The sequence below is a fragment of the Homalodisca vitripennis genome, chromosome 6, assembly GCF_021130785.1.
Source record: "Homalodisca vitripennis isolate AUS2020 chromosome 6, UT_GWSS_2.1, whole genome shotgun sequence".
Classification (NCBI taxonomy): Eukaryota; Metazoa; Arthropoda; class Insecta; order Hemiptera; family Cicadellidae; genus Homalodisca; species Homalodisca vitripennis.
The window spans coordinates 146,579,887-146,602,072 of NC_060212.1; the positions used below are offsets into that span (position 1 = coordinate 146,579,887).

General features: G+C 35.1%; 2 protein-coding genes across 10 annotated transcripts in view; both read left to right on the forward strand.

Annotated features, from left to right (window-relative positions):
* Positions 1–22,186, forward strand: part of LOC124364989 (rho guanine nucleotide exchange factor 11-like) — a 770,637-nt gene that overhangs the window by 674,150 nt on the left and 74,301 nt on the right. The gene's annotated exons all lie outside the window — the stretch shown is intronic.
* Positions 1,799–21,812, forward strand: LOC124364993 (protein zwilch homolog). Its single transcript, XM_046820866.1, has 9 exons — positions 1,799–1,995; positions 4,078–4,212; positions 4,931–5,107; positions 7,980–8,166; positions 9,573–9,652; positions 12,314–12,513; positions 15,638–15,904; positions 20,466–20,620; positions 21,657–21,812. The coding sequence occupies exons 1-9, from the start codon at positions 1,948–1,950 to the stop codon at positions 21,737–21,739; spliced, it is 1,332 nt and encodes a 443-aa protein (XP_046676822.1). The 5' UTR covers positions 1,799–1,947; the 3' UTR covers positions 21,740–21,812.

Here is a 22,186-nt window from a genome sequence, read left to right on the forward strand (position 1 = left end):
CGTGTAGCATCTGAAATCTGATGCTGGTGCAGACTTGACTCCTGAAATCTGAAGTCATGTTCGTCTGAAGGGATCAAAAAACAGTCAGCAACGAAGAAGCTCAAAACAAAATCCCCTACATCGTTTCGACATCAGAGACATCCAGACTACAAAAAAGTAGTGCAATATAGGTGAAGAGGTATTCTCATGGTCTCATCAGGTGTACTATTGAGTACACTATGATGACGATCCCAAAACACAGTGGACCAAGTCTGCAACATCATCAGATTTCAGATGCTGCATGTAAGAGGAAGGTGAACTGAAGCTGAACTCAACATTTGCATTGAATCAACCCTTTCCACCATAGCTGCGTTATGTGCAGAAGACTCGGTTGCTCCACCGTGAGACAATGAGAATACCTCTTCACCTAGATTGCACTGCTTTCTTGTAGTCTGGGTGTCTCTGATGTCAAAACGATGCGGAGGATTTCGTTTTGAATTTCTTCGTTCATTGTCATCGACTGTTTTTGGATCCCTTTAGACGAACATTACTTCACATTTCAGACGCTGCACGTAAGAGGAAGGTGAACTGGAGCTGAACTGAAAATTAGCAACTATGACAGATTCTAATGATTGCTGGTCTGTTTTCAGATCTATCCCTCACGGGACAACCGTTAGAGTGCCCATTTGATAATGGGGACGTGACTTTAAACTCCACAATTTATGAGGAGTCTATCAGCCACCCAGAAGATTACAGACATGTACCTCTCTCTCTAAAGGATGCCAGGTACCATATAGTTGACCATAACATCAGTCACCGAGGTTAGGCTTACATTGAATCTTAATGTTATGATTTCAGGAACTAATCATCCAATCCGAAGAATTGTTTGTGTTAGAAGCTTAACATTTTATCTTTGAATTAAGAATTTATCAGGAAAACCGAGGACCATGATTACTTGCCTTTCTTCCTTGGCGATGCTATTTGCAGTTGTTATTCTTTAAGGTGTGCTCTACGCTTGATGACTGCTTCAAATCATGCTCTTCATTTCATGCTATAGTTTTGAAAATCATAGACATCAACCTGCCAGTGGTATAAAAAAGCTAAGTGTGTTATTGAGCATTCATCCACTTTCTCGTTTTATCCTCGTAACATCAGTTCATCCAGTTATCTGCCGATGCTAGTCTTGTAATGTCAGTTGATCCAGCTGTCAATCAACAGTAGTTTCTTGACATCAGTTGATTCAACCATCTGCTGTCTCTAGACTCATAACATCAGTTGATCGAACATCGGCATCTCTAGCGTCATGACGTCAGTATATCCAACTGTCTGCTGGCTCTACCCTTGTGAATTCAGTTGATTCAGCCAACTCCAGGCCCTACCCTTGTGATGTTGTAGGATGAATTCTTTCACAATATGTTTTGAAGTAACAGGTATATATAGTAACATTTTATTGACTCAGAGGATATTGAGGACATGAACTATATATATGTTTGAGTACGATTATCAATTTTTTATAAATTTTTGGTTATAACCAGCCTTAAGATGGATTTCAGAAATGTAAAAATATTTTTGAATAATCCGAATAAAAAAACATAAAAACGGTAATAACATTTTGAGTTCCAAAAATATTTTGGAAACATATTTTAAATTCCTACCAAATATTGATTTACTAACGTGGTAATAAAACCCACTAAAGAAACACTAGCATTTGGCAATTTGTTTGTGACTTTATCATACATTTTGAATCCTGTATTTAGTTTCCTACAATGCCTTGTTCTGCTTTCAGGAGATGTTTGGCGATAGTGAATCTAAAGATGAGTCCCCCACCTCTGCCTGTATGGGTCCTCACAGAGGCTAGTGACAAGAGCAAGATGTTTCTGTTGGGTAGTGAAACCCAGTCGGATTGGAGTATTGAGAATTGGGCCATGTTACGTTCCAACCAGACTGAAAAGATTCCCGATAAAAGACATGATGGAGAATTTCGAGTCTCTATTTGATGTGAAGTCAGGTTATAAGGCAAGTACTACCGGACATTCTGGAGAGGCAGTGAAAAATGTATCGTATTGTAACACTTTCACTGCCGCCCATTTTAATGATTTTTTAAATAAATACAATTTTTTAACCAATTATAACAAAACCATGGCACTTACATTTTTTTAAAGCTGAGTTCTTCCTCTTTCTATACAAATGCTCATGCATAAATATTTTCAAACAGAAAGACTTGTTTTAAAACATAAATATAATTAAAACAAATTTTTTTTGTAAAAAATAAAAAGTTGACCAAAAACATCACCATGTACATAATAACATATGTATAACATAAGTATTTCTCATTATTATTTGCTGTATTCAGTATTTTAATTACTATCACTATAGCTACAAATATTTACAATTGAAATCCACTTTTTTTACAATTTTTTTTACTGTGGAGCCCAAACCCACATGTTCCAGGGCCATCATCAAAAGTTGAAAATAAAGAAAAAGCTATAAAATTCTACAATAAACCATTTATTTATAAAAACACAAGGATAGGATAAAAAAGTTTTTATTACTATTATGCTGATATTTGCTTTTTTGAGTATAAGAACAATGTCAACCAGTCCATCGGTAGTAAAATCAGGATCATTATTTGTGTCATCTTGGAATAAATCATCATTTTCACTGTCGCTTGAAAATCCGAGTAACTCTTCTAGCACTTGATTGTCTTCACTACTGTCACGAGTTATTGTATTTACTCACAAAACAATCATTGTAATAAAAAAGTAATAGCAAGCAATACAATAACAATGCAGACGACGAATTAGCAGAATGATAGCGGAACAACAAACGACCGTCCGTGACGCAACGACGAGTTCGTAACAAACCACTTTTTCTGATATTATACGAGTAGGTGACTCTCAACAACATTCCATAGATCATAATACATACAGTAAGAAGTAAAAACATGGAAATAGCGAATTTCCATTTATACAATAGCTAAATACATTTTTATTACTGTAAAAGTCGACGCCGTCAAAAGACGTTGACGGCAGTGAAAGTGGTAAAATTAAAGTCCACCTATTTAAATGTTGCAATTAGTCAAAAGGAAATAATGTGAACCAATGGCCAATGAATTCAGATTTTTTTTGCAGAAAAATGCTTTATGCACACAGGTGGCCAGTCTGTAGTGTGGGACTCCTCTAAGTGGTGGGATGTAACCCACGCCCACGCGTTACCCACTAAAAACCTTTTCTATTCTTTAGGGATCTTACCTGGGATTGTTTTTCACATTACTTTAGGGTAGGCCTAAATTTGGATTGCGGCCATATGGCTCTCACCATTTCAAGCCATGAATTCATTTTGTCGAGTCCGCTTCTCGGTCTAGATCAGTCTTCTTTAATCGAAGGAAACCTTGGACGATTGTAAAACTCAAATTAGTCTATAAACCTCTTGTTATTTAATTGTTGAATTTTAATTAAAGTAATTTATTTTAACTAATTGGTGGTATTATTTTAACAACTCTTTTTACACCTTAACATACAAAAATTATCACATTATAAAGAAGTATGAATTTGAAATGTAATAGTCTATCTGTAATTTATAGTTATAAGTATATCTAGATTTGGCATTGTGCTACAATTCTGATGTTAATACTTGTAAAAAGTTTTAAAGCAATAAATTGATTGATGATGACGACTGTGATCCTCATCATTAACATTGGTGTGGCTATTTCTAAAATCAATACTCCTTCCATTTCCACAGACGTCAAAAAGTTGGTGATTCATTTCAAATGGTTTGTAGTTTTTTTGCCAACAAAACTTTAACCAGTGAATGCGCTTTATAAGTGCAACCACTAGTGTGTGTGATTATAGTTGCAGCATGCATTTTATCCAGTGAGAAAAATAGGAGAGATACAAACCGCCCGTTAACAGAACTCAATGCTTATTAAGAATTTTATTAATGTGGTGGATCTACACCACCCAATGCCGAACTTGTCCCAAACGTTTCTTTCTTTATGTTTACCCTGTTGCGTATTAACAGCTTTCAATCAAATTTTGATTCATTATTTTATTTAGATCACTCTTAACAGCTAACGAGATTGTTACAATACTGTTGTAGAGATCCAGCAGTGTTTGCTGTGTATACGATATCAAAGATCAGCGAGGAATGGTAAAGAATTCCAAGTGTTACCTGGAGGCTAGATGGCAGAGACCATCGTATGAGGTTCCCACGTCTCAAGTTGACACTGTTCTGGTAAGTATTGTGGAGAACCTAAACGTCCTTCTGCACAATCAAGTATATTGCACAATATCAGGGATGGTAAAGAATCCCAAGTGTTTCCTAGAGGCCAGATGGCAGAAACCATCGGTCAAGGTGCCCTTGTCTCCAGCTGACACTGCTCTGTTTAGTATTCAGGAGAACATAAAGAACCTAAATGTCCTTCTGCTCAGTCAAGTATATTACACAATATAGTTATGTGATAGGGGTAGTACAATATGCTGCCCTTTCCTGTAGGTCAGCATGGTTGCACAAGTCAAAACATTGGAGCTTTTTCTCTTGGTTCATTATCAGTATATTGCATTATTTTTGCATGTTTCCAACGAGCTGGAGATTAGATCTATGCTACAGTTTCAAATAACAGTGCCGCTCCTAAAGTTAACAGTAAGTCTACATTATTTATTTCTGCATTTATTGTTTGTAGAGTGTAAATTTAAATTCAGTATCCGTTAAATCATTTGATCTGCTATCAATTATGTATTTTACATTCACGGTTGTATTGACTACAAAATTCTATGTGGAAAGTGACAAATTTGACATCAAAGCCAAACATAGTTTTACTTAGAGAAATATTTGTAGTGTCAAAGGTTTAAGAATTACAGTTAAAAACAAATAAAAAAACAGTTAAAGGATGTGATATGAGAGGAAAATTTAGAACTGAACGGTTTTGGACACAGTATGTGGTTGGTTCCAGATAGTGGAGTGTAAAGTGGGACAGGAGGAGTCTCAGATCTCGAAGTGGTGGAGGCAACTGACACTGCTGCTGGGTTATATAGATATCATCAAACAATGGAGGCAGACTCAGCAAGTGCGGCACATATATCAGAGCAACAGCATCAAACTGCCGTCATTTTCATCGAAGGAGGCAACGGTACAGTAAAAGATTGGGAAATTTAACAAATAGAAAAATAAGTGTGTCTTAACTCTGTTAATTTAAAAAAAAATAAAAATATTTACAGTAATCCAAAAATACATGTTGTACCTTTTTGTATTATGTTGCTTTGGACATTACAATTTGTTTTTTTTAGATGTTACTTTAAACATTCTGTACTTTACTACTTGTAGTTATAGTAAATGTTAAAACCAATCTGCTGTTAGCAACTTTGGTTAACGATGCCTGCTGTTCCAATCACTTCAACGTGTTCCGTTTTCATGTAAATTTATCAAATAAGTTCATTACATAAAGAAAGTCACATGGGAAGGAGACATGTCTGTAAATAATACAATAATGTGAAATTCCCACTGGAAACAAAGTAATTTTATAATAAACAAATAAAAAAATTTCTTTAAAATACTTTCTTTCCAAATTTCAAAATAAGTAATTGTATATGATTAATTTTAGTGGAAATATTTTGTTGTAAAACCAATTATATTAATTTTAAATAAGTTTATTAGCACATGGACCCTCCCATTAATCTCTACAATGCATCACGATTTTTGCTTTCTATCACATGTTGGATGGCATCCAATATCGTAAAGATGTCACCTTTACTTCATTATCAGCCTGTCTGCTATGTTTCCAATAGGTGCTGCGATTGCAAAGCAATTTTCTGTACAAATTCTTAGGAATATGTGTTAGGTCATTTCTCACCTAGCAGTGTGTAAGGTAAGGAAAATTCAATCCATCATCACCACTACCACTATTTTCTTTGGCCCTAGGCCTAGGATATCATCACCATCACTTTGTATATTTTCTTAAATACTAGAATCATTGTCGTTCTCTAACTCAGCAATGACTTCGAAATCGAAAAGAAGAGACTTTCTCAGTAACAAAATATTGAGTTACTAATGTGGATGCCTTTGAAGATATATTAGAAAATTTATTACAACTAAACCCAGCAGATGACAATAATTTTTTAACTGTCATTAGTTTCTGAGAATGCCGTGCAATCACAGCACCAATCAGAAACATCAAATAATGGCTGAAAATGAAGTATAAATAATATCAATACAGTGTCAGAAGCTGTCCAACATATAAATAGAATAACAAAATCGTGATATCTGACAATATAGATGTGGTTATTCGACAGATGGCTCCACAACACAAGCGACATTTTCTAAGGCTAAATTTTAAGTATTGAACATGTAGAACTCAGCTTACATTATCATCATTCTAAAATACTTATACTGAACTAATTGAATTATAGTAGATTCACAAATCCCATTTCCAAAATCAACAAATGATGCACATTCTTTAAAAACATGTTTAACTCAGAACATGCATTTCTGCTGCAAAAGTCTGACAGCATGTCAGTCTCAGAAAATGTGGTTTAGAACATGAATGTGGTAGTCGGTCGTTGTTGTACAGTTGGCTAGCCTTGTACAAGATCTTGCAGAAATACGAGGCGTGTTCAGAAAGTAAGTACTGTTTCATTCCATTGCCGCCGTAGCGCTGCAATCGGTGTTCCACGCATGCGCACTAGTCGTCCTTCTTTACTGGCTATCAACTCACGCCAGTTTAGTTTACGTTGTGTTTTCAGTTTTTCTCTGAACGTTTAAAATGTTTCAAGACAATTAGTGATCCCGCCGATTGTGAGCTTCGTTCTGTAATAAGTTTTTTGAACCCAAGAGATGTGAAACCGGCTGAAATTTATCATCAACTTTGAGATGTTTATGGGTATACACATCTCAAAGTTGATGAGTGAAGGAATGGTGAGAAATGTTCAATGGCGGTTCGAACAAAATGTGCATGATGAGAATCAGAGCGGTCAGCCTTTTTCTCGTCACCTATGATCTGGTAAGGGCAGTTGACAAAACAATCCAAGAGAACAGACGTTTCACTATAACAATGTTATCTGACGATTTCCAACAAATTTCACACACTCTTTTGTACCAAATTGTTATGGACCGCTTAGGTTATCGCAAGCTGTGTTCCCGATGGGTTCCAAAATTGCTCACTGACATGCACAAAACCAAGAGTCGGAAGTGCTTTGACTTTTCTCACACGGTACAGTGATAATGTTGAGGTTTTTTAAACAAAATTGTGACAGGTGATGTAACTTGGGTACGTCATGTCACACCGTAATCCAAACAGCAGTCAATGGAGTGACGACACTCGCAATCCGCGAAGAAACAAAAATTCAAAACAACAATGTCTGCACAAAAAGTCATGTGTACTGTCTTTTGGGATCGGAGGGTGTTTTGCTGATTGATTTTCTCCCAAAAGATGAAACTATTAATGCTGCAAGTTATTGCAAAACCTTAAGAAAAATAAAGCGGGCAATTCAAAACAAGCGGAGAGGAATGCTTAGTAACGGAATTGTGTTGCTCCATGACAATGCTCGGCCCTATACCGCTGGTGACACTCAAACATTGGTTCGACAATTTCGTTGGGAGCAGTTCGATCTACCTTCTCTAAAGTCCGGACTTGTCACTGTCTGACTTCCAATTGTTCCTGCACATGAAACGCGAGCTAGGCAGCTAACGCTTTGAAAGCGTTGATGAAGTGAAAACTGCCAAAGAGTCATGGCTACATTCGTTGGTGGGAACCTTCTACAAAGAGGGTATAAACAAATTGATCACCCGCTACAACAAGTGTTTGAACATCGGTGGAAACTATATCGAAAAATAGCTTAAGGCTTGGGCTTTCATGTAGAAATAATATTGTGTTAAAATAAATTGTTTTTTCTTGCTTTTTAAAAAAATATGGTACTTACTTTCTGAACTGGCCTCGTATAACAGCATGCTTGTCTCAGAACATGTATTTTTGGGAAAGATGTAGTAGCAGACAGCTCTTGTTGTAGGATAATGCAGTGCCTCTGACCAGCCTTGTACAAGATCTCCTGCAGAAGTCTGACAGCATGTCCGTGTGTAGGCAAGTGGCCTCTCCTTATTTCACATCCTCTGCTCTCAACAACACCATACACGATCTTCTCACCGACAAGAAGAAGGGTCAGGACTTTACAGATCGTCTCTGGAGCGTGCTGATAGGTATAGTTCACACTTTTCTTTATGTCACTAATTTTTAGAGTATGATACATAAAATGAGAAAGAGTGGATACAAAATCAACACTACAATGTGTAAATGAAAGTGCTTTGATGACAACACAACAATAAATCAGGATGACAACACAGTGAGGAAAGTAAAGGAAGCCAAGCATGAACTTCACTGCAGCACAGCATGAACATAAGGCTGCCCCTAAACCCAACAAAAATTTTGCAGTGTGAAAATTATGCCAATCTTAAAGGGTAACATGCATAGTTTAAAGTTTAAAACACAACTGTGCTTGAAAATTATAACTTTCTTTTCACATATATCAATAGGAAAAGTAATAGGAAGGAAACTAGAAAAATATGTGTGTTAAGTTTGTTGACTCATATGGTCCTTGTAACAGTTTATAAATTATTGATTAATTTCAAGTTATTTATTTATTGGTAACATTTAGTTAAACATGGCAATTGTTTCTCACCAGCCAGAGAATCGGGATTCGTTGGCAAAACCATTATTTATTTACTTTCGGAATGGTCTCTAGATGTTTTATTAGATTGAGTGAAAATGGAATGTATATAGAACAACTGTACTTGTCCCATTTGTAAATAATCTTACCATGAACTATTTCAGTGCTATATTCTTTATATCTCTGTTAATTATTGAGCCAAATCACAGAATTCAGCCGGCTGAAATGTCCTTTTATTTGTGAGTTTAACCTTCCAGTGACTCATAATTCAACTGCTCATGGTTCTATCAACCGATTCAGTAAGATTTGCAAGGTTATTTATTTTATTTCTAAAAATTCTATATTATTGCATTATTGTATAGTATAATTCAACATTCGTTTTGGAATTGATAAATTAAGTCCATAGTAATGATGGCCACAGAAATGTCACAATGTCTTGGCAATTGTAATGACAGTTTTGTGAGGTAAATAACATTATTTGTAGATTTAATTTTTCTCATGTGTTTTCTTTTTACTTTTACTTACTTTTTACTTTATGATCAGTGTACTGCTTGGATATCTGATGCATGTTCTCCCCTCCCCTCACACACACACACACACACACACACACACACACACACACACACACACACACACACACACACACACACACACACACACACACACACACACACACGCACACACACACACACAAACACACACACAAACACACTCACACACAAACAAACACACACACACACACACAAACAAACACACACACACACAAACACACACACACACACACACAGATGTACAATCATTATAGAGAATATTACTGCAATTCATTCATTTGTCATGATTTAGGCCTATTGTTGTTCTTTTTGAATAATTTTTGTTTTACTTTGACTTAATACACTACATACACAATGATACAGTAATGATTGACTCCTTTGTTTGCAGAAGCTGAAAGTTATGAAGAGCTTGTGGAGTGTTTCAGGATTGTTTTTAGGGAAGTTAGAAAACAGTCTGTGAAACCATTTGTAAGTACACGTGCAAACATTTTATATAATTTCAATTTCACTATTTTGCTAGTAATTGTTTCACTCTTATACAGCGTTATTGATATATAATTACGGATTTATTTGCAATGAGGACACCTATAGGCAATACAATTTTACCTTAAATCGAAGTCATTTATACACATTATGGATCTATGATAAGATCAATTTATTGAAGGGAAAGTAAATTTATATTTATTTAATATATAATTTATTTAATATTCATTTGTTTCTTATTGCAATAATAAGAATAAAAAATAAAAGGCATGAACTGGTGTAAAACGTGTTGTACATTTTGTAACATATAACTATGGCAAATGTCCTAAACCGTATTATCCTTTAAAACTTTCCCTTGTCGTTAACCTTACGAACACAGATGACGCCTCAGGCGTCATTGTGCATGTCTTTCTTTACGTTTTACGTATTTATTTCACTACATGTTGAATAAAACCTTTTTTTTTTTTTTTTTTTTTTTGTATGTTCTATAATACATACTTCGATTTAATACTCTTACTTACTTAATTTTACGACGACCCGTGAGAACGGAAACGTCTGACGACGATGATGACTTACTTAATTACTTACTGCCGTGGCTCTTGGTACCCAAGGTGGTACTTTGCCTCGCCAACACACTGCCTCCAGATCTCTCTGTCCATTGCCTCTTCTTCCCTTCTTCCCAGTTTTCTTATGTCTCTTCTGATCTGGTCTCGCCATCTCAACTTGGGCCTTCCTGGTGGTCTTCTGCCCTCCGGATTGTTTACAAGGACGTTCTTGACTAAGGAGTTGTCCTCCTTCCTTAGTAAATGGCCAGCCCATCTCATTCTCCCACTTCTCACCTCGGCCACTATGTCTGGGTCCATATATAGTTGCCTCAACTCCACATTATGCTTTATCCTCCACTCTCCATCTTCAAGGGTTGGCCCATAGATTTTTCTCAATAATTTGTTCTCAAATACTATCAAAACGTTTTTCTGTTTTTTTACTTAACACCCAGTTTTCTGAGCCATATAACAGAACTGGTCTTATAATGGTTTTATATATACGGAGTTTGGTCTTGTGTGATAGTAGTCGAGAGCTTAATAGCTTGTGGCATGCTGATAAACTTCTGTGTGCTGCATTTATCCTTTGTTGTATTTCCATGTCTTCTTCATTATTATTCGTCAGCATTACTCCCAAATAAGTGAAGCTGTTTACTTTTTCAAATTTGTGCCCTTCTATTTCTATATTATTTTCATTGTTTATTTGGGTTGTTCTCCCACACTCCATTATTTTGGTTTTCTCTTCATTTATGCTTAAACCAACTTTTTGTGTATGGTTTAGGAGTTTTGCGACCAGCACTTCCAGCTCTTCTTTACTCTTCGCTATTATTGCAACATCATCCGCAAATGCAAGAACATTTATTTTGGTCCCTATTGTAATTCCAGCTTCTGTTTGTCTTACTTCTTGTAATGCTTCCTCTAAAGCTAAATTAAATAGCAATGGGGACAATCCATCCCCCTGTCTTACGCCTGTGCTTACATCAAACTTTTCCGAGATTTCCCCATTTATCTTAACCTTGCATCTAGATCCTGATATGCATGATTTTGACAAGTTTATTAATTTGTTGGGTATTCCATACTTTTCCATAATCTTCCAGAGTCTTCTTCTATTAATCGATTTAATACTCTATGGAGATTAAAAGTTAATTGGACAAACAGGGTGTCCTGAGTTTTATTTTTCTTTCTTTGTCCATTGAAGGTTGAGCAGGATCCATCCATGCTTTTAACTGAATTAATTTCAATTAGCTGCCATTTTGTACTGGATTTGAGATAGAAAGCTCTAGTTTCCTTCGTTTTTCTTCTTTAATCAAGGCCTTTCAAGTGAGGTCACTTAATGGGTCTCTACATTTAAAAATTCTGTGAACTCCCCCCCCCCCAAATCCCATTTTGGAGAAATGAGCAAAGTTGTAACAGTGACTAAAAAGTTAACTTCTATTTCCTAGAAAGGTGTCCCGAGTTCCATCCCTCCATCCTTATCCATCAAACACTAAACAGAGTTTATCCATACTTTTAACTCACACTGTATGTTTTTTAAGTAGACAGAATTTTAGTACTGACTTTAAGGGGCATAACACAACGTAATGTTTACATGTTTGCATTTTATAAATAAAACGGCTCAATATCAGTTAGATACTAATTTATTGTTATTCAGCATCTAATACTAAAGAAATTTATATAACTACATATAGTTATGCAAGTACATAATCTTTTAACAAATTTATTCATAAGACTAATAGATGCACCTGATTTTAAATTTATATAAATATAGATATCTGGCTGTGTAATAACCATCATGAGATCCTTACACACTAGTAATTATAAACTCCATATCCTAAAACCAAATTTATACAAATCCATCACATATTCTGTGCAAACTGGGCGGTATTTGTAGAGCAAAAACTTTAACACATCGCGTGTGGCGCAGTCGGCAGTGACCGTGCCACACGCGATTTGTTAAACTGGGAATGAACTGGTATATTATAAAAAGTATGTTCTTGTTTCATATCTGTACTATGTTTATAATTATTATTACAAGTGAAGAGCTGACACACCCGTTATTGATTTTAAGTGGATATGAATGAGATGTATAAAATTGTTTTAACAGATATTCCAAAAAAACAAGACGAGACTGGCGAGTCTGCTGCAGGGGACCAAGGGGTTCAGTTCACACCTGGAGCTGCACATGGAACCTCTGGAGCTTATGGTAGAACTGGGAATCGAGAAGCTAAAGCGAGATTATATGTACATGTTCATGGCGTCTCAGATTGCGGACATAAAGGATCTCAATCTGCCCAATCTACCGAGGTGCAAAGTCATTCTTTCATAATTTGATGTACCGTGATATTTATACAACCACATATTCAACTCACCATCAGTACCTACTGTAACAGATCAATAATGGTTAAATATTAAAACAGTTTGTGTCAAGAACGGTAAGTGGAAATTGAGAATAAATACAAGAAGGATGTTTGTCATTCAAATTGAACATATCGGTTTGGGTTAGAGGCTAAAGAGTTGCCGGTTTCCCTCCATTTTCGGTTTGTGTACTGGTTGTGTAAGCCACCACGTTTTGTGAGAAAGATCTCGGCCTGATTCCTTCTTCTTAATTCTGAGACCGTAAGGGAAGCAGCACATATTAAAATTCTTTCCATTACTCTACATGTGATATCCAAATTTAATTTATACAATCTTGTATAATAATAATTGACTGTGTTAGAATGTATATGGTGTGACAAACAACAATTTAAATACCAAAATTGTATTTAATTTCAAATGAGACTCCCACACCTAAATTTGGTGTGCGCGTGCTATGCGTGTTTATAGAGAATGTTATAAGATATTCGGAATAGTAAATTCAATTCAACAAATTAATGATTTGAATGCTGAACACATTGCAAATGATTTAATTTCCCAGTGAATGAAATAAGTTATATGAAACTCAACCAATATAATGGAGTATATTTGCTATTATAAAAGGAGTGTTGGAGCAGTTGGAAATACAGGTGAGTCTCATGCAACTAATATAAAGTGTATCACACGATACAAATAGTGAACATTATCATGTAACAAACAATTTGGTGATAAATGTTCTTCAAAATTGACAATTAACTTATGATTTTTTTTATGATACAACGATAAGGAATCCTAAACATTAACACAGAATCCTTACTGACAACAATGAGGGGCTATTAACAAGAATTAAAAACGGATCTACTTCACTACATGTAAGAAGGGTTCAAATGAATGGGTGTATCTTATCAGTACACACGTGGCCGAGGCAGTTATCACAGCTGACTACAGACGGACCTGACTTTTGACCTTGCCTCCCTCCTCTTAATGTAACCCCCTTCACTAGCATAGATGCCTCTTGATGGATTATTTCCTTTTTTATTTTTATTTCATGATATTTCGTCATAAATCTTGGACTGACTATTACAAAAACTCTTAGTATGGCTTTTTGATTCTTAAAATACACCTTTTTGATTCCTGATCTTTTCACCTCTTTTAGTCTTTTCATTAAATTTTTGAAATATTTATGCTAGATAAATTTCAATGCCGTATTATGTACATACAGTATTTTTGACACGTGCGTGTATAAACTTGGTTGATGTTATATAAAATCACCTAAAGACAATCTGTCCAAAATTTCCAAGAAAGCAACTTGAGCCTTTGCACAAACTTATCTGCCCACGTAGGCTCATATCCTAGGCCACTTTAATTTTATGTTTATTGTTTTTTTTATGTAAACATTTAACTAGTATTAGGCCTAAGATAATTCAAACTTGTCCAAGATAATGGTAAAAATGTCCAATTGGTTAAATAATTTAATTCTATCAAATGCAAAGTAACTAATTTTATATTTACTTATTGTGGATTTATTACTACATTTTATTTTTGTTTTTCTCAAGGAGTTGTAGCTTAATAAATATACTGCATGCATGTAAATATTTGGAAATAAACTATGATCTAATTCAATTCAATTTATTTCATCTGTACATGTTTTTGGCCTTGGCTATGGTCTTGTCCAATTCCTGATTTAATTCTGTAGAATGTGCTGATGACGAGTTCTCCCTTGAGATTTTTGCCAAACCATTACTGGCCATCTTTCATGTCACCGCTGTCGGTTAAACATAGATTTCACTCTCTCATAAATCATTATAACCTATTTCCCAAACAGTGTAATAAAATATTGTTAACTCTAGTTTAACAAAATTTTGTTTATTAGTAAAGCCACTTAATATTTTGTGGACATTGTGTTGTAACCGACATTTACGCTATTCTAAAATGCATCTATTATATCCGCCTTGGGTTATGAATCTCATTTTTTAACGCTAGATTTGGCAAAAGGCCCATTACAGCAGTAGATTCACGCTCTGAATCTGTAAAATTGTCTTGTAATGTTATTATTTTGAAATAGTTTGCTCATGGTGGAAAGCAATGTCTATACTGAAGGTGACACAGGCCACGTAAGTTTAAGAACCAAGATCTTTAAAATTACTGCAAACAATTCAAAACTCACCAAAAATTAAGTTTTGTTTTTTTATATTAGCTGCCAATATCCATTTTACATTTATACGTTTATAGACTGGTAGTAAAGGCATACTAACTAAGTTTTTCGGTTACTAACAATAAAAATCATGATAAATTTTGGGATCACTGTGGAGAGCTTTCAGAGAGATTCTTGATTGTTTATATTAGTAAGTACAAACAGTTATTCCCTTAACAGCTTTTGCTGACGACTAAAAAAAGAACCGCTGACGTGTTAATCCGTTTTGCAACAATGACCTGGTTTATTTTTTATCTGTGACAGTTGGCGATCAACAGTACGTAGTTCACTGTTTTGCCGCTAGATGGTGTGGGCATGCTGATTGGCTTACATCGAGATGTGTAGTTTGCTCGAATCATAAAGTGCACAGAGAATTGAGACCTGTGCGTGATTGAGATTTAAATTTATGCACAGGTTTCCCGTAGCAAAAAAATGTTGTAAAATGTTGTAAAACTGGCATTTACAAACGAGTGTATGCAGAAATATTTATATGTAATGTATATAATGCATGAAAAGGTGTTATATCTAGATTTGTATTTATCGAAAAAACAGTCAAGGAGGTGTTATTTTAATAATTTTTAGCTTAAAAATAATTATTTTGTATTTTTTGTAGTTTTGCATTATCTGGAGACCACGATTTTTTAATGAGTTTTTCAAACCAGGAACCTAAAGAAAGTACATTATTAGAAAGAGCAGACTTTATTTGACTCACTGTGAAAATTGCAGGTCATTACGATTGGTTTTCATTTTCAGCCAGCCCCCAAAAGGAAGTGATCTAGGCAAAAATAGGAGGCCACTCTGTCTCTATCTACTACTTGTAATTACGCGATTCAACAAAAAGTAAGAACCGATCGTCATAATGACATGTATCTCTCGTTTCAGTTTCAGTGAAGTGATTGACAGTGAGTGGCAAGTGACAGTGGAAACCTGGTTGCAGTGGCTCTCGCAGATACACACTGTCCTGGAGCTGATGTCTGTGATACACGAGGTCTTGAGCACCCCAATTCTGGTGGAAGTGACGAGGCTGGCGTTGTCCAAGTTTGTATGTGCCGACTCGCCAGTACTCTCACTGCAACACCTGACAAACAACCGAGTGTACAGTCTGCGAGCGCCTGTCATCACCAAGGAGGTTGCCAACTTCATTGAGGGGTGAGCGCTTAGAACTTATGGTGGAATTAAAAGTAAAAGGAGATCATATTTTACCATGTCAATGTAGGACTAATAAACTTGGTTCAGCAATCAATGTTAACGTAATTTCTGAACCATTACTGGAGTATGGTGTAACCCGCACAAAAATAGTTGCCATGTACTGTCTGCTTGATTTACTGACTGGTTGGTTGTAGGTGGTTGGTCGGCGAATGCAGATCTATTGTGTCCTGTATTCTGTAGTTCAGTTTTAATAATAAGTGTTGTGTTTTGTTTTTTTTTCTTAAGTGCATGTTTTAGAGTTAGTGAGGTTGACACAACGCTCTGGTATGATTTGTTTGTTTGACCTAGTTTGTAATTATGTGTTAGATTAGTTATTTACCTGAAGAAGAGATCAGATTGCAGATCTCAAAACGTGGTTTAGCCGATTTCTTGTATCACTGAACGATGGCAAATGTCCGGAAAAATCCTGTTTCCTTCATTATTTTGGTGCCAAAACTCAATATTATGTTCACTTGTACAGAGTGTGACAAAATGTTTTTAATTTAGGTTTTAACAGTAAATTATGCTGTCAGCCTCCCATAAGACTTAGGCACACCAATTTTTTGTATTATGTTTATTATATACCCTGTCAGGAAATTTGGGGTAGCATAACATTTTACTTCTTTTTCAAATAAAAAAATCAATAAACATTAATTCGTTAAAAAATGTGATAAGTAAAAAATTTTAAATAGCAACCTACGTTGAAAAATACTTAAACTCCTATTATATATACTATACTCCCAGGGCCATTTATATCGGAGGTGATATTTAGCCGCACCAACAAAGCTCCTCCATCTTGAACGGTCCTCTGCATCTTCCTCTGAAGCGCCCATCTTCTCCATATCAGCCTTCACCTGGTTCCACCATCTCACTTTTGGTCTCCCCCGGGGCCGTCTTCCTTCTGGGTTACCGTACATTACCCTCCTCAGTTTGCATTCCTCTTCTCTTCTCAAAACATGGCCTGCCCAACGGAGTCTTCTGCACTTTATTTCTCCTATTACATCCGTACTAGATTTGTCTTTAAACTCCTATTAAAGACAAATATTTTTACACTAAAGTTATTTTGTAACTTTTGCTGTTTAATAGTAGCACTTAAAACACTTATTTTACTGTGTTTGTGGTGAATTAAAAAAATTCATTACTGTTTTTAAAACACAGGGGAATCTTTATCATAATCTCTACTGAACTAATTGGGATCAGGTTAGGGTAAATCTTACAGGAAATCCACTTTTTCAGTACAAAGTACGCCGTTATCACAGTGTTCAGATAAAAGGACTAAAGGACCCTAGTGTTAATTGTTCTGAATATTGGTTGTTGTTTAATTTTTCTTGCATTGACCATTGATTTAAAAGACGTTCTGTGCTTGTTTCAAGTGTGAATAACTATTCCTAAAATGCCTTATTCTAACAATGAGGGTTTTGATATGCTTATGGTGTTGGGTGAGTGTTTTCAAAACTATGTAGCTGCTGCGGAAACCTATGCACAATGTTACCCCAGAGCGAGAGCACCATTCTCGAATGGTGGTCCAGTAATTGGCTAATTGTGCTCATCTAACTGGTTGTGTTCAGCCAGAACAAAACAAAGATGAGCAGATTGTAAGACCTGTTAGGGATGAAAAAACATCTAACGTTTTGACAGGGTTTATGATGAATCCACACGATTCAGTTAGAAGGTAAGCTTCTGATTCAGCAGTGTCCAGCTCAATGGTTTGTAGGATTCTAAAAGATAAAAAATTTAATCCTTTTCAAATGATTTTTAGCATTTGGGCAACGAAAAAACTCCAGCAAAATCCGTTCTTTTAGAGAAGTCCTATGGTGTGATGAGGCAACATTCCGTAGCTTCAGAGAAGTACATCGCCATAACATGAGGTATTGGTCCGTTGAAAATTCCCATTAGACGAGGGAAGTTAACAACCAGAGGTATTGGGCTTTAAACATGTTGTGTGGAATAATATATGGCATGATTATTGGAAGACATTTTTTTAAAGTTAATTTGATTGTTGATGTGTACAATCACTTCCTGCAAAATATTCTTCCGGGATTGTTAATGGTACTCCTTGGGCACACTCGTCAAAATATGTGTTTCTTCACCTCACTATCCAATCAATGTCTGGCAAGATCACCGGACTTAACTTCTTTGGATTATTACTTGTGAGGACGACTATAGGACTGTTTACAGTACCCGGCCTACAACAAGATAGGACATGATGTTACGAATTATCAACACAGTGGAATATTTAAGTGCTGAAGAAGTGATAGATGCACAGTTTCTCAAACAGAATTAATAGGCCATTTCAAAATTAAAATTTTTACTAGTGGTTTTATTTGTCCAGAGATAAAACATTTCACAAATGGATGATACAGCTGGTAACCAGAGCAGAGATTGCCAAAGGTCCCCACATATGTTTTGCTGGAGTAGACTTTCCCTCTCATGAAGAACTTGATGGAAATATTATTCTGGCTGTCACTGATAGATTGACTTTTCCAGGGATAAAATATTTCACAAGTGGATGATGCAACTGGTAGCCACATCAGATTGCCAAAGGTCCCCACATATGTTTTGCTGGAGTAGTCTTTCATCTCTCATTGAACTTGATGGAAATATTATTCTGACCTGTCACTGATAGATTGACTTTTTCTATTGTGAAAGCAATAGGAAAAATTGTGGAAAACATTTTAAATAATTTTGAGAAAAAGATTATATCATCTGCAACTATTTGATAGATTTAAGTAAAGCGTTTGACTGTATTAATCATGAGTTGTTGTTAAAAAAGTTGTTTAGTTTATGGCATAAAACATAAAGCATTACAATTATTGTCATCTTATTTATCTGACAGGAAACATGATGGTTGTCCAAGGGAAGAACAAGTTCCCAATTTCAGAACAGTGAAATTGGGAGTTCCGCAAGGCTCTGTTTTGGGACCTTTTCTGTTTATTGTTGCAATCAATGATTTTTTCATCTAGCCTACCTTGTAATTCTGTTTTGTACGCGGATGATACTACTCTTTTAAACTGTAATAAAGACTCACAAACCTTAAAATCTGATCAAGAACGTTCATTTTAAATTAGCTCTAGAAATGGTTTAAAGCAAATGGGTTGCAGTGAATCATAATAAAACTGAATATTAACATTAATCCTCTACACAATAATACTAAATACAGTAATGATTCTGTTAAGTTATTGGGTGTTATCCTAGATAGTAAATTAAGCTGGCAACATCATGTTAATTAGTTATGTACTAAACTATCTAGAGTTATATACCTATTATGTAAAACTAAGGAATACTGTTACTCAGGAGATGTTGATAAACTGCTTATTATGCATTTTTCCACTCACACTTGAGGTATGGTGTGACTCTTTGGGGGAAACAGTTCCAGTGCCAAAAAAATATTTTTTATGGGCAAAAAAAAGCTATTAGGATTTAAAAAAAATGTTTCTAAACAAGAATCTTGTTCACCTTTTTTCAAAGAACTTCAAAATTATGACCTTGGCCAAGTTTATACATCTACTGCTCATTACTTGATGTAAAAGAAAATTTGAATAGTTTCATAAATAGACAAGATGTTCATACACACTGCACAAGAAAAAAGTATTTACTCGATCTACCCCCAGTCAGACTCGAAAAGACCAAAAACAGCCAGATATTTTTCAGTATAAAATTATTTAATAAATTACCAGAGAAAGCATGGAATGTTACACTTAATAATTTTTAAAGTTACCATTGCAAAGTGGCTGAAAAAAAAGCTTTTTACACTGTTGAAGATTACCTAGCCTGTGATATTAGCTCATTAAGTTTTTAATCCATTGTTAATTTAAGATTAGGATTGTTAGCACATGTTGTATAGATTTTTTAAATTATTTAATTGTAATTTTATTGTTTTTATTCACATTTTTATTATTGTTATTTAGTTCTAGCTGGGCAATACTGTATTTTGTCCTATAACTGTGCCTAGATTAAAGATTAGATTAAAGTAGGCTATATAATATGTTGACTTTCTCTATTGCATAATATGTATTGTGCTTAATGACAATAAAATATCTTGAATCTTGAATCTTTTCTAGGGATAGAATATTTCACAAATAGGTGCTGCAGCTGGTAGCCACAGCAGATTACCAAAGGTCCCACATGTGTTTTGCTGGATTAGACTTTCCCTCTCATGAAGAAACTTGATGTAAATATTATTCTGGCTGTCACTGATGGATTGACTTTTCCAGGATTAAAACATTTCACCATTGGATGCTGCAGCTGGTAGCCACATCAGATTGGCAAAGGTCCCCACATATGTTTTGCTGGAGTAGACTTTCCCTCTCATGAAGAACTTGATGGAAATATTATTCGGGCTGTCACTGATGGATTAACATTTTCCAGAGATAAAACATTTCACAAAATAGGTGCTGCAAGCTGGTAGCCACAGCAGATTGCCAAAGGTCCCACATGTGTTTTGTTGGATTAGACTTTCCCTCTCATGAAGAACTTGATGGAAATATTAATCTGGCTGTCACTGATGGATTGACTTTTCCAGGGATAAAATATTTCACAAGTGGATGATGCAACTGGTAGCCACATCAGATTTCCACAGGGTGTCCTCCACATATGTTTTGCTGGAGCATTCCCCCCTCCCTAAGAAGATCTTGGAACTTGTGGGCTCTGAATCTTTCAACAGTACCGCTGATTCTGGTAAATTTAGTATAAACAATAAGCATAATTAGTAAATTTTGTTATTAGTGGCATGAATATTGTTATATTATGTGTTGATCAAACTACGAGTACAGTGATTTGTTCTGTCTCATGTTGGTCCTGTAGTTAATTCTTGACCAATTATTTTGTTAATCCATTAATAAATATCATTAAGAGTTTTAATTATTCTGTATTACATGTTTTATATTGCATTAATATGATATTAATAAAATTAGTGTAAATTTTTAAAATATTGTAAGAATACAGAAGTAAAGGTTTTCTGTTATAGCTTTTATAATTAAGTCGAGATGAATTATTTACATTTAACCTGTTATTGTAAATTTTTAATTCATAAAATTAAAAAATTCCTTGAGAGAAATTATATTAACATTTAGAGGATTCCGAGATTTCATAACATTAATATTTGTATCTAGGTGAAAAGCTGTGAATTAAGGTTTATACCAGTTTCATGACAGCCTGAAGGGTTAACTATGTAGTTAGTGTGTCAGACTAATGAATCAAAGTATCACCTGTATTTCTCTGGCAATAGCAACAGTTGAGGAGCTTTTTCTTGTCTAATTGAGTTATATGTGTGTAAATATTTGAGAACATAAGTGTCAACCAGTTTGTTCCTGCTACTAGAACAAAGTATGGGAACTTCCTCTTGTTTAGTAATCTGATACTGAAATAAATCTCTTTAACTCAACATGCTGGAAACTACAATATAACTTACCAGCATATCACATATTACTGTTTTGGAGGAAATCACCATGCTTATGATGCAAGCCGTATAGCTCAATGCCTGCAGCCATAAAAATTCAGAAGGCAAAACCTTAAGATGGTACAATTATCCAAACTGTTACACGTAATGTAAGAATTCCTAATCAAAAAGGCAAATAAAAACTAAATATGTTTACAAGAGACCAGTAAACCTATATTTTGTTAATTTCTTTATATCAAATTTGGAAACCAATATGTTTCTCCATAATATTATAAAAAAGAGATTTTGACTTATTGTAATTATTTTTGTTCACAGATACTTTACAGAGATCTACAGAACTAAAAGAAGAGTACAGTTACCTGCAACTGTGTTCAGTTGCTGATATTTTTCCACATTAATTTTATGGCAGTTAAATAATGATTTTTAGCAATAAATATACATTTGTTTAAATAAATAATTTTTATACCAGAATTTGTGTTTATTTTTAAAACCCAACCATTTTACATTGAACATTGTTGGATTCAGAGAGCTATTGAGTGTCTTACACTTAATACATGAACTCAATGGGTCACTGTTAGAGTGAACAATTTGAGGCTGGTCAGTAGAGTTTGTATAGGCAACGGGTCCTAATACACCAAAAGAGAGCAATTGGGATCCTTGCAAGCCTACGCACAAGAGAATCATGCAGGCAAGCCTTTCAAGAACTGAAGATTCTCACTGTGGTTAACCTATACATCCTAGAAGCTGTGACCTACGTACACCTGAAATCACCCGATGAAGTGATGACTGGAACACAGCAACATGACTACAACACTCGGCATGCTGCAAACTACCATCTGCCAGCT